At 37.0% G+C, this 13680-nt stretch overlaps 1 protein-coding gene across 1 annotated transcript in view; it reads right to left on the reverse strand.

Moving 5' to 3' along the window:
• Positions 1-13680, reverse strand: part of SPICE1 (spindle and centriole associated protein 1) — a 59455-nt gene that overhangs the window by 42971 nt on the left and 2804 nt on the right. The window contains exons 2-4 of the mRNA XM_020879664.2: positions 11501-11596; positions 8215-8262; positions 5380-5523 (exon numbers count right to left, since the gene is read on the reverse strand). Of these exons, the coding sequence (XP_020735323.2) occupies positions 5380-5523; positions 8215-8262; positions 11501-11596 (288 nt within the window). The remainder of the gene's footprint in view (positions 1-5379; positions 5524-8214; positions 8263-11500; positions 11597-13680) is intronic.

The following is a 13680-nucleotide window of genomic DNA, read 5'->3' on the forward strand; positions in this document are numbered from 1 at the left end:
TCTGCATTTGTAAACAAGCTGGTTTGCTTTTTTTTTAGACACGCCATTTTTATTTATTTTTTTATTTTGTACTGGAGTATAACCAATTAACAATGTTGTTTCAGGTAGAGAGAAAAGGGACTCAGTCACACATACACATGTATCCATTCTCCTCCAGTTTTTATCCTGGAAAAATGAGAACTCAAAAAATACCATTACAGCAGAGTCTCTGATCATGTAGTTTCAACTTAGGAACTTTCCTAATTACAAGCAAGGATGCACAGAATAGAGTAAAAGACGTGAACTCTACCCACCACCACCAGATGGCATTCTTAGGTTGAAAGGAGTTTCAAAATTGGAAACTGCCCAGTTTCCAACACTGATTCAAATCAAAACATCTGGGAAAAAATGCTCTTACCAGAATTTCTCTGAACCATGAAAACAAGATATAATATGACCTTGGTTATTGTTTTCTGACATGAAGAAAAATAACGAGTCACATTATTTTTCCCCTTCTTCCCCTGCTAAAGTCAAGCAGGTTGGCTGGCTCAAGGTAGTGAGAATAAAGTCCTAAATCTGTCCTCCCACAAAGAGTAAGCTTTGGAATGGCATAATGCAAAGAGCACATTTGGAGTCAGAAGACTGGCATCCTAGGCCCAGTCAAGAGATACCAAGCAAAATCCAACCTCTTTTTTTTTTTTTTTTTTAAAAGAAGTTTTATTGTGAATGTTTTTACTTACAGAATGATAGGGCATTATATTTCTTTTTTGAAGATTATGATAGCACTGTAGTTCAGAAAGCAGTATGTTGGTATAACTGTGTAGATGCATTTTAAAAGATGAGTTTTTGAGATAATCACTTATTTTTGAAATAACATCCCCATAAAAGCTTTTTCTTACTCCTTGAAAAATTCATTTCTTTAGAAACAGAGCCATAATTTTTAGAAAGAATTTTACTGGTGAGATTTTATAGTTCCTTCAACATTTGTCTATCTTAAGTAACTATACTTTTTATGAAGAGCAGATTTTACTTATATTTAAATCTTTTTCCCCCCAATTACAAGGGTTAGGGAATAATAAAAATATACAAATGTATAAAGTGAATTTGAACTTTACAAACTATACCATGTCGTTTTGTGAATAAGATTTTTTATCTGTCAATTTATCCACAACTGGACCATCTCCTTAAAAACAAGCAGAAGAAAAACAGAAGAAATCCAACCTCTTTAAACTTAGTTTCCTGATATATAAATGAAGTACAACCACTTCCCCAACACACACGGTGTTATAAGGTTGCTAACACACTGCAAATCTGTCTACAACTCTCCGGATATCTGAGAACATGGTTACAACTTAAATTTCCATCCCTGGTTAGCCATCTTGCAGTACATGCAATAAGAGTAATATACATGTAGCATTACATGTTACATTACATTATAATCTACCACTTATACTAGAAAAATTATACAAGGTATATTTCTTAATGGCAGTTTTAAAAGTTTACTGTTTTAATTTTTTAAAAAGGCACCGACCTCCTATCAAATTAAAGAAACATAAATTGTCAGAAGCAGATTGTTGAGGAATAACATATCAAGACCTGATGTGTTCAACATCGCTAATTATTAGAGAAATGCAAATAAAACTACAATGAGGGAATACCTCACACCAGTCAGAATAGCTACCATCAAAAAATCTACAAATAATAAATGCTGAAGAGGGGGTGGAAAAAAGGGAACCCTCCTACACTGTTGGTGGGAATGTAAACTGGTGCAGCCACTGTGGAGAACAGTATGGAGGTTCCTTAAAACAGGGGTCCCCAGCCTCTGGGATCTAATGCCTGGTAATCTGAGGTGGCGTCGATGCAATAATAACAGAAATAAAGTGCACAATAAATATAATGTTCTTGAATTATCCCGAAAACATTCCCCCACCCCTGGTCTGTGGAAAAATGGTCTTACATGAAACCAGTCCCTGGTGCCAAAAGGTTGGGGACTGCAATCTTAAAAAACTAGAAACAGAGCTACCATATCATCCAGCAATCCCACTCCTGGGCATATTTCCAGAGTAGATGAAAACTCTTAATTCAAAAAGATACATGCACCCCAATGTTCATATACATGCATAACAATAACTTTGCTGTATACATGAAACCAACACAGCATTATAAATCAACTATATTTCAATTTAAAGAGTTGTTTTAAGACCTGATGTTAATTATAGTGAGGTCTCCAGTAAATCCACTGTCCTGAAGCCCTCTCTCTGCTGGTCCCTGCACAGGCTCCTGGTGGCAGATGGTTTCAGTGGCCAGAGGTCAGTGCAATGGTTTTCTCTTGCTCTTTCTGGATTTCTTTACCACTTCTCTATGATAAAACTCACCCTTATGATAGGAAAATCAATCTCTGCAGGCCCATCTGTATATATTACTTCCCCAGATGGGTTTGCAGAGCACAAAGCCAAACTTATGAGTGGTACTAATAGAACGTATCTTGGACTTTCAAAAGATAAAAGTCCCTTAAAAAACAGTATTGGAAACTTCTCATGCTAACAGTTTTGTTCTCTGGTAATAAAAACCAGACAGCACTGGGAAAATTTAAGGAGACTATAAGTTAGTTACTATACTGTTGGAATGATTAAAATCCTCATCAAAGCCTTGCTGTCTCTGATTTGGGTTTGGACCCTTGCTTGCTTGATTCCCACAGCATGGGTGCATCATACAGCAAATGAAATCTAAAATTACACTGGTCAAAGAGCTTTTCTCTTAATTTAGGTTGATCTAGGAGCCCAGTTTCTTGGGGATGGGTGCTGGTAGCTCTAACACATCATGATGACACCCAGGTGGATATGCCCAAGGAGGCCTCTTCGGTTGATCCCTGACATCCCTTACAGACATAATACAGCAACACTGAAATAATAGATGTATGTATCCTTTGACTCAGCAATTCCACTTTCAAGAATTTATCCTACAAATCTATTTATGCATGCATGCTAGGCTAAGTCGCTTCAGTCATGTCCGATTCTGTGAGACCCTATGGTCTCATAGTAGCCCGCGAGGCTCCTCTGTCAATGGGATTCTCCAGGCAAGAATACTGGAGTGGGTTGCCATGCCCTCCTCCAGGGGATCTTCCTGACCCAGGGATCAAACCCACATCTCTTATGTCTCCTGCATTGGCAGGCGAGTTCTTTCCCACTAGAGGCACCTGGGAAGCCCCAGATATATTTATTTATACATGTACTCAAAAACATATTCAAGGATATTCATTACATTATTTCCATGACAAGGCAGGAAATAATCTGTGGGTGACAGACACACTACTTACCCATCAATACCCTTTCTTTCCATTTTCTCCTTAACAGGGAAACTCCCAAGTTAGCCAGGTACACAGCTAATTTCCCAACCACCTTCATAGGTGAGAACGGTCACTTGATGAAGTTTTGGAAAACGGATAGAAGCCAGAGCTTCTGGGTGATGCATAAAAGGAGCAGCATGTACTATCTTACCCTTTTCCTGCTGCCTGGGAAACAGCTCAAGGAAGCAGGAACAACCACTCTGCAGTCAGACATGGATGCCCTGTAATAAAGGACTGGAGAGCTCTCTACCAACTACCATGTGCCTCTGAGTTGTTCCATACGAGAGGAACAGATTTCTATTTTGTTTAAACCACTATATTCTAGGCCCTTTTTTTCCCAGATGCTGTACCATAGTCTAACACACATCCCAAATGTCCACCAATAAGGCACTAGATAAATATATTGTGGTGCATCCATATACAACCTCGCCAATAAAAAGAAAAGGTAGATTTCTAAACACTAATACAGCAAAACCTTCAAAATATGTTATTAAATGGAAATGTCTAAATCCCACTAATAGCAGAGGCTTTCAACCCTAGTGAAATGTTAAAAATTACATAGCAACAGTCTAAAAAATACCTAAGAAGGGCCACATCCCAGATCCACTGAGCCAGAATATCCAAGTATAAGTATGTCTGAATCCAGATACTGCTTTTTGAATGGGAATTTTTTTTAATGGAAATTAGAATCAGGGTTGAGAAACATTACATGAGAATATGAGGAAGCAGCATTACAGAGACAAGGCAAAGAAACTTCACTCACCCTCTCTGATCACTCCTCTTCAACCCCTAATTCTACCACATCTACTAGGTATAAGAGATTCGGGACATGAGCAGGGACCACTAGGGAGGGGAAACAAAAGCCCAGAGTCACCTCAAAGTGACTTTTGGGTGACTCAAAGTCATCCTTTTCCCTGGCCAGATCTGTGTTCTTAGCTCTTTCACGGAGAATTACCACATAATATTCAAAAGCACATGACTTATCTAAGATCACTAAAAGATACATACCTCTAAAGAATCATTCTCTCTCAATCCATTGTTCTTTTTACAAGCTTGTCTTGAGCATTTATTTGGGAGATATAATTCTTCTCATGTTATAGAAAGTCAAGACGTTCATATTTCACTAGGAAGCCTAACAAATTCCTCAAAAGACAGAATGTGACTTGAAGCTACAGTAGGTCACCCAGACAGACAAGTGTCATAAGCTCCAACACTGAATAAGAAGAAAAAGGGCATTTCTTTTACAATGATTTCAGCCCAAATAAAAAGGGTTTTCTTCTGTAGTTTCTTCTTATTTTCCATATTGCTTATTCCTGCACACGATTCCTTATTCAAACACCCTACATCTGGCAAAAGATTAAACCAAATAAAAGCAACTGACAAGCACACTTTTTTTTTTGCAAAGTAATTTAACAGCATGGCTGTTGAACTGAAAAAAACAATTATAGCAGCCTAAGTATGTATATAGCACTAATTATGTGCCAAGGACCATACTATTCACTTTATTAGTATTTTATCATTGAAGTCTCATAATAATACAAGCAGGCAAGTAGTGTTATTCCAGTTTAAAATAAGGAAATTCAGGCTGAGAAGTCAGTAATTTAAGGTCACATGGCTAGTAACCATGTGAGCTAGTAAGAAAATTTTGACTGTGACAATAAGTTCTTTGCTCCTAAAACATTCATTCAAATATACAGCTAGTAAGCTGTAAAGCAGGAATTCAAACTATGAAACTAGACTGTAATCCTCACTCTGCTCCTTTATCCAAAGACCACCTGTACATCACTGTGTGCCGATGTGCGTGCTCAGTCATTAAATCATACCCAACTCTTTGCAACCCCATGGACTGTAACCTGCCAGGATCCTTTGTCCATGTGATTTTCCAGGCAAGAATACTGGTGTGGGTTGCCATTCCCTTCTCCAGGGAGATCACTGTATAAGGACATGACAATGATTAAAGTCTCTCCAACGTCAATAGATATGTGGGGAAAGAGAGACACCTACTTTCCTCTTTTTTGCTTTCTAACTCTGTGGATAATACAGTTTATCATTACCTCCTTCATGATAGACAATCTCCTTTTCTCCAGATTAGAAATTTCTGGTTTTTGTTTCTTCCATTTCCTCTTCAAAGCTTTTTCTTGGAGCTCCCAGTGGACCAATGCTCTATTCTTTGATTTGTGTATTTCATGACGACGGATCTATATAGAAGAAAAAATATATGAAAGAATGTTTCAGGAACGAAGAACTTATATTCACAATCAAAATTTTCACCAACTCCTAAATTTTCAAAAATGATTTTTTAAAAAAGAAGTATCTAAAACTAGTAGACCTAGAGAATTCCCTGATGGCCCAGTAGGTAGGATTCCAGGCTTTCAACTGTTATGGCCCAGGTTCAATCCCTGGTCGGGAACTTAGATTCCAGAAGCCACAGGGCGTGGCCAAAAAATAAAATAATAAAACAAGCCAGCAGACAAAATAACATGTCCTCTGGGCTTTGCTTTAAAATGCTTCAGTGAAGAAGTAAGGGGTATGATAAATGAAACAACTATGGCAAAATTTTCACAACTATTATATCTAGGTGAACAATATATGGTAGTTCTTTTTACTTTTGTCTCTAATTTCACGAGTTTGAAATTTTTCATAATACAGAATTTTAAGTCAGTTGGGCATCATTATTATCCTCAACAAACATTTAATAAGTACCTACTATGATTAAGATTCCTAGGCCCACAAAGACGTATAAGATATGGCCTTTATCCATCAAAAAACATTAATAATATGCCTAGAGAGATTGGACATATACATATAAAGATACATGCCATGCATAGATGACATATACTCAATGTCTTATGTAGCTAGTAAGTACAACAGTTCAGAGATGAAAGTAACTGTTGGGCAGCTTCAAAGAGTAAGACTTCAAACTTGCTACGAAACTCAAGAGAGTATCACACTAGCATAAGGATACACAAAGATCTATGGAATATAAATTTGAGTCCAAAATAAACCCTCATATTTATAGACAAGTGACTTTCAACAAGGGTGCCAAGACAATTTAGTGTGAAACGAACAGTCTTTGTAATGGTGCTTAGACAACTGGATATCCATTTGCAAAAGAATGAAGCTGGACTCCTACCTCACACCTTACACAAAAATTAACTCAAAATGGATGAAACATAAGAGCTAAAACTTTGAAACTCCTAAACAAAAACACAGAAGTAAATATCTGTGAACTATGGTTAGACAATGATTTCTTAGATATGACACTAAAGATACAAGTGACTAAAAAAATAGATAAACTAGACTTCATAAAATTTACAACTTTTATGTTTCAAAGGATACCATCAAGAAAGCAAAAACACAACCAACAGAATGGAAGAAAACATTTGCAAATCATATATCTGATAAGAAACATCAAGAATATATAAAGAACTATTACTCAATAAAAACACAAATAATCCAATTTTACTTTTATTTTATATTTTATATCCCTCTCTTCACTAAGCCCAGTTCATAGTTGTCACATATTTCCTCTGACAATTTTTAAATAGTTAAGGGATTTGAACAGACATTTCTCCAAAGAAGATACTACAAATGGTCAATAAGTATATATAAAGGATACTCAACATCATTAGTCATTAGGGAAATCCAAACTGAAACCACAATGAGATTCCATTTTATACCCTCTAAGTTAACTAAAACCACAAAGATGATAATGACAAATATCAGCAAGGGATGTGGAACAAATGGAACCCCCATACATGCTAATGAGAATGTAAATAGGACAGACACTTTGGAAAATAGTTTGGCAGTTCCTCAGAAAGTTAAATATAGAAATATTATATGACTGAGAATTCTACTTCCAGGTATACACTCAAGAGACTAAAAGTATATGTTCACACAAAAACTTATACATGCATATTCATAGCAGCATTATTTGTAACAGTCAAAAAAATGAAAACAACCCCAATGTCCAACAACTGATGATAAATAAAACATGGTATGTCCATAAATGAAATAGTATTTGGCAATAAAAAGGAATGAAATACTGATACATGCTATAATATAGATGAAACTTGAAAACATTACGCTAAAAGAAAGAAGCCAGATATAAAGGGAAACATATTATATTGCATGTATATGAAATACCCAGAATAGGCAAATCCATAGACAAAACAGATTAATTGTTGCCAGGGATTGGAGGCGCATGGCTCAGAAAGTGACTGTTAATGGCTGAAGGGTTACTTTGGGGAGGGAGTGATGAAAATATTACAAAATTAGAAAGTGATGATGGTTGCATAACTCTGTGAATATGCTAAAAAGCCATGAATCACACACTTTAAAAGAGTAGATTTTATGTTACGTGAATTACATCTTAATAAAGCTGTTTAAAAAATAACAAATCTATAGTAGAAACTTTTTTAAAGTAAAACCTGAACTAGGATAAAGAAGCAAAGTAAGATTTGAACAAGAGGAGAAGAGTGTAGGGAAACCATTCCAAATAAACAGAATAGCATGACCTGGGGCTCAAATGTGGAAATATACATGGCAAGTTCAAGGAATAAATTACTATGTATGTTTGAATATGGAAGTAATGGTGAATAATGCTAGTGTATCTACAGATAGGAAAAAATGATAAATGTGGACAGGACAATACTGGACTTAGATCTGAACTGTAAACTGAACCTATCTAATGAAATTCTAATATATGCTAATTATTATTCCTAAATAAAATAAGGCAGCCAAGGACATACACTTTTTGATTCTATATAGACGTAAGTAAGATTAAAAATAACTGAACAACTTGCAAGATGCCTTCTATTCTGTAAGTTAAAAACCAAGTATCAAGTAAGACATTGAACAAATGACTTAACTTTCCATAGTAAACTTACCAGATCTTCAGGAGTTGCCCGATGAACTGTCAGATCAGTCACAGTGTTCTGCAAAAAAAAGATGAACTTTCTTTAAAATGCAAAAGGTTTCTTACAAAATAGTACTACACGCTGGATTTTAATGGCTGAAAATGGATTCAAAGTCCTAAGACCAAAGAGTCTTTGAGAATTAAATTCTCAACTTAAAGATTAACATGGATTACTTTTAGTTGTCGTAAAGAAAATAATAACTATTAAGTGTTTCAGAGAAATTAAGCACTAAATTCAACAAGCAGGCATACATCACTTTAAAACAAAAAATAAAACAGGGTAGCATGTAATTCAAAATAGGTTAGTTTAAGTAAAGTTATAGTTTTCAAACTATATTCCATGGAACAAGGCAATACTAAAGATTCCTAAAAGATAAAGTGTGCTCAAGAGAGGTTCAATTTGTGTCCATGCCAACACTTTAAACATAGATCCTATCATAACAAGAGATAAATTTGGAGGGTACTGTGTAACTTCATAAGTTATGAAAGGACAGAGAGGCCTAGCATGCTGCAGTCCATGGGGTGACAAAGAGTCAGACACAATTTGGCAGCTGAACAACAACATATCTTCATTAAATGTGAAAACAGTCATTCAAGTAAAAAGGCAACAAAACAACATGGCAGGGCTTCCACACTGCACAATTCCAGGAGGCTCTGTCAATATCCTAGCCCATGTAAACAGCACCCACTGGAACTCTGCAGTGCACAGCCTGCACAGCTCCAAGTAGCAGCCTCACAATCTGGCCCTTTCCAAAATGACTTCAGACATTGTGTTTGGTAAGGCAGGAAACAAAGCAATGTAGTTCTAATTCCAAGAGAAATAAAGAGAACTGAGTCTAGTGAAAAACTTCTGATATACTCCAAGACCTTACTTTTGCACCACAGGTAATATTTAGCTCAAGTCTTTTATATACTAAAGCCATTATCCTTTCACAATGATTTAGCAAAATACAAGGTACAATAAGATCATGAGAATTATTTTTAATAACTAATAAAAATTCAGGTATATAATCGTATGCTTAGAATTATTTTCATGGGAGAAAATATAATTTCATTAATACTATTATTGCTTAAAATTACAGTTGACTCTTCAATAATGTAGGGCTTTTTTAATTTATTTTTAATTGGAGGATAATTACTTTACAATGTTTTGTTGGTTTTTGCCATACATCAACATGAATCAGCCACAGGAATACATATGTCCCCTCCTTCTTAAACCTCCCTCCTACCTCCCACCCCATCCTACCTCTCTAGGTTGTCACAGAGCACCAGGTTGAGCTCCTTTTGTCATACAGAAAATTCCACTGGCTATCTGTTTTACATATGGTAATGTATATATTTCAATGCTATTCTCTCAGTTTATCCCACCCTCTCCTCCCCGCACTGTGTCCAGAAGTCTATTCTCTATGTCTGCATCTCTACTGCTGCCCTACAAGTGGTTCATCAGTACCATTTTTCTAGATTTTATATATATATATATATATATATATGTTAATATACGATATTTGTTTTTCTCTTTCTTACTTCACTCTGTGTAATAGGCTCTAGGTTCATCCACCTCACTTGAATTGACTCAAATTCATTCCTTTTTTATGGCTGAATAATATTCCATTGTATATATGTGAACATGAGTTTCAACTATACAGGTCCACTTATAAATGTGGATTTCTTTTTAATAAATACATACAAAAGTGCTACAAGATCCACATTTGGCTGCATCCATGGATGCAGAACCACAGATCTTGAGGGCCAACTGTAAAGTTAGATGTGGATTTTCAACTGTGCACAGAGTCACTGCCCTTAACCCCACGATGTTCAAGGATCAAGAGTATTTTCTCCTGAAATTGCCTTTAAATCTAATTTACAAGCTATTTCAGAAAACATCTCAATATTTTCACCACAACAGTTTTATTCAGTTCATCTCTCTCTCTCATTTACCATTCACACCAAAAGACCTATAACTACTTTCAAGTTCAAAAAACAAAGTTTCTTTCAGCACTGGAGAGAATACAGAGTAAATGAGGAAGGTTCTGAATGCAATTTCAAATGATGGCTTTTAATTATACTTTGAGCAACAGCAGCATATCAAATTAAATATGGAATTTCCCAAAGTAACCACTCAGAAGGGGACAGCTTTACATTATCTATGCTATTTTTCCCTTTTTAATCAGTTTCATTACCTTAGAGTCACATCCTTCTACTATTTTACAACCAGATGACAACAAAGCAATCTAAACAAAGAGAAATCCATCTCTCCCGCTTTCTAAGGCTGTCAGTTTTCCCAGGAGATGTGGCTAGAGTGATTGGCTACAACCCAGAATATTCTAATTCCAAAAGAATCCCTAAGATGCATACTAGTCCCTGACCAGTCACTCTCCACAGAAGAAAGTAAAGGCACCTAGAGTCTCATGTCTAAATCAAAGAACCAGGCTCCAAAAGAGAAAATCCCCTTGATAATACCACTTGGTACTCAGGGTAGGAGTCAGGGATCATACCTCAGGTGCCTGAGGCTTGTCTTGTATCTTATGAGAACCTTTGTACTGAAACTGACCAGTCTCTGGAAGTGAGAAAAAAACAATTTGATAATAGAGCAAGGACTACCCAGTGTTTTCAGTCATAAATACCAATCCCATGATTATGGTATCACAGGTTGCTATGGGCAAATCTAAAATATGTTCCAAAAAATTTCACACTTCAGGCTAACTAAAGTTGTCTTAAAACAGTGACATAAGTTAGCTAAGAGTTGCCTTAAAGCAGTGAGTTCTCAAAGTGGAGGTAGGGGGACTTTTTAAAAACACACCCCCCACTCCTTTAAGATTTCAGTTCTTCAAAGGAGGTGGAAGTTATAGCCTCAACATATGTATTCTTTAAAAACTCCCCAAAGGCATCTGCTCTTCCCTCCAAGACCTAGGCTATCACATGCCCAGAAACACATTCCACTGTATTGCATGCTAACCCCATTCAGAGAACCATCCTGAATGCCTAGGGTCATGTCATCATGTCTGTTCCTTCCATGTAATGTTATGTGTGTTAGTCATTCAGTACTGTCTGACTCTTTTGTGACCCCATGGACTGTAGAACACCAGACTCCTCTGTCCATGGAATTCTCCAGGCAAGAATACTGGAGTGGGTTGCCACTCCCTTCTCCAGGGGATCTTCCTGACCCAGGGATAGAACCCGGGTCTCCCACATTGCAGGCAGACTCTTTACCAACTGAGCCACCAGGGAAAACCACATATTATTCTTCCTAGACTTACATCCCATTCTTGCTTCACAGATGTTTTCTTCTTTACTTTCATTGTTTTCCTTCCTCCTCCACGGGGACCATAACGGTTCACTCGGACAAAAGACATCTAGGAGTAATAATCATATCAATTTTTTTAAATGCATGAAAAACTAATAATCATCACCAGAGAGGGAAAATTATATCTAGGAAAATAAATTTTAAAACATCAGAAGACATATTTAAGCATAATGAAAGAAATAGGCTACCAAAAGACTTGGCTCATTCCCTTCACAGTTATTAGAATGCTGACACTGATAACTATTATAAAATTTATATGTTATCATATGATAACTATGATAACAAGTCAACAAATTAAATATTATGTGATTAACAAAGACCTCCAGGAATGCAGCAGTTATGATCCAAAGCAGAGATTTTAGAACAATAGTCATAAGCTTTGTCGCCCTTTACACAAATTCTCAATGAACAGAGGAAATGTCAGTTCCATGTGAACAATATGAATGTAGGAGGAGAGCAAGAGATAGCTGGGGTTCGTTTTGAAGCATCTAACACTCTAAATCACTACTAAGCACATGTGTATTTACCTTAAAATAAAGGTGGCTAAATTTTGGAGAATGAATGAGTTATGATACCATCTCTAGTACATTTTTCACATAATACTAAATGGGTGTGATTATTGATACTAAGCTAGAATCTGAAAACTGCCAACAGTTGCTTGCCACTCTTAAAACAGCAATGCTAAGGGCACTAGACTAAACATTATACAAAATTAGAAAAAGACTCACACTGCCTGAACACTAGGATTGGAGAACACATACACATCTCTCCAAAGAGATTCTTAGTCCCTTTCACCTTGTGAGGAAACAGCAAGAAGGGGCTTGCTGTGAATCACAAAGAGGACCCTCACCAGAACATGATCATTCTCACGCCTTGATCTTGGACTTCCCAGACTCCAGAACTATGCAAAATAAATTCCTGTTATTTATAAGCTACTCAGTCTCCAACATTTTGTTAAAGCAGCCTGAATGGACTAAGACAGTAAATATCTATTGCCTTTTTTTCCCACCTTAATTTAGCCTAGCAAAGCAGGCTGTGATCATTCTAAGATGACTCCCAATGAGTTGTATGCGTGCCTGGTCGCTCAGTCATATCCAACTCTTTGCAACCCCATGGACTGTAGCCTGCCAGGTTCCTCTGTCCATGGAATTTTCCAGGCAAGAAAACTGAAGTGGGTTGCCACTTCCTCCTCCTGACCCAGGGATTGAACCTGCCTGTGTTCCTGCATTAGGAGGCAGATTCTTTACCACTGTACCACCTGGGAAGCCCCAATGAGTTGGGGCTACAATTCCCTCTCCATGAGTTTGGGCAAGACCAATGACTATCTTTTTGAGTCTGTTTTGCTTTTCCCCCTGTGACTTGTTTTATCCAACAAAATAAGGCAAATGTGGACATGTCATTCCTGTGATTATGTTATAAAAGTCTCTCTCCTAGGAAAATAGAACAGAAGAAATCTCTCCTGCTGGCCCTGAAGAAACAAACTGCCATGCTGTGACACTCGATGAAAAAGGCATGTGTCAAGGAACTCCGAGAGCTGTGGGCAGCCTCCAGCAGAAAGTTGGTCAGAAGTTGAGAACTCACAAAGCCCCAGAGAAATGAATCTGCCAACCTAAGTGAACTTAGCCTAGAGCAGATTTTTCCCAAGTTGAACCTCCAAATGAGAATGCAGACTCCAACACTTTAATCACAGTATTTAGCTAAGCTATGGATACTGTGAGATAATAAATGTGTGCTGTTTTAAACCACTGAGGTTGTGATAATTTGTTATTCAGCATAGAAAATGTACATAATCGTGTATGGATATGAGAGTTGGACCATAAAGAAGGCTGAGCACTGAAGAAATGATGCTTTCAAACTGTGGTGCTGGAAAAGACTCTTGAGCAAAGAGATCAAACCAAGAAGAAAATCAACCCTGAATATGCACTGGAAGGACTATGCTGAAGCTCCAATATTTTAGCCACCTGATGTGAAGAGCCGACTCACTGGAAAAGACCCTGATGCTGGGAAAGACTGAGGGCAAGAGGAGAACGGGGGGTAACAGAGGATGAGATGGTTGGATGGCATCATCAATTCAATGGACATGAGTTTGAGCAAACTCTGGGAGATAGTGAAGGACAGGGAAGCCTAGAATGC

The sequence above is a fragment of the Odocoileus virginianus genome, chromosome 4, assembly GCF_023699985.2.
Source record: "Odocoileus virginianus isolate 20LAN1187 ecotype Illinois chromosome 4, Ovbor_1.2, whole genome shotgun sequence".
Classification (NCBI taxonomy): Eukaryota; Metazoa; Chordata; class Mammalia; order Artiodactyla; family Cervidae; genus Odocoileus; species Odocoileus virginianus.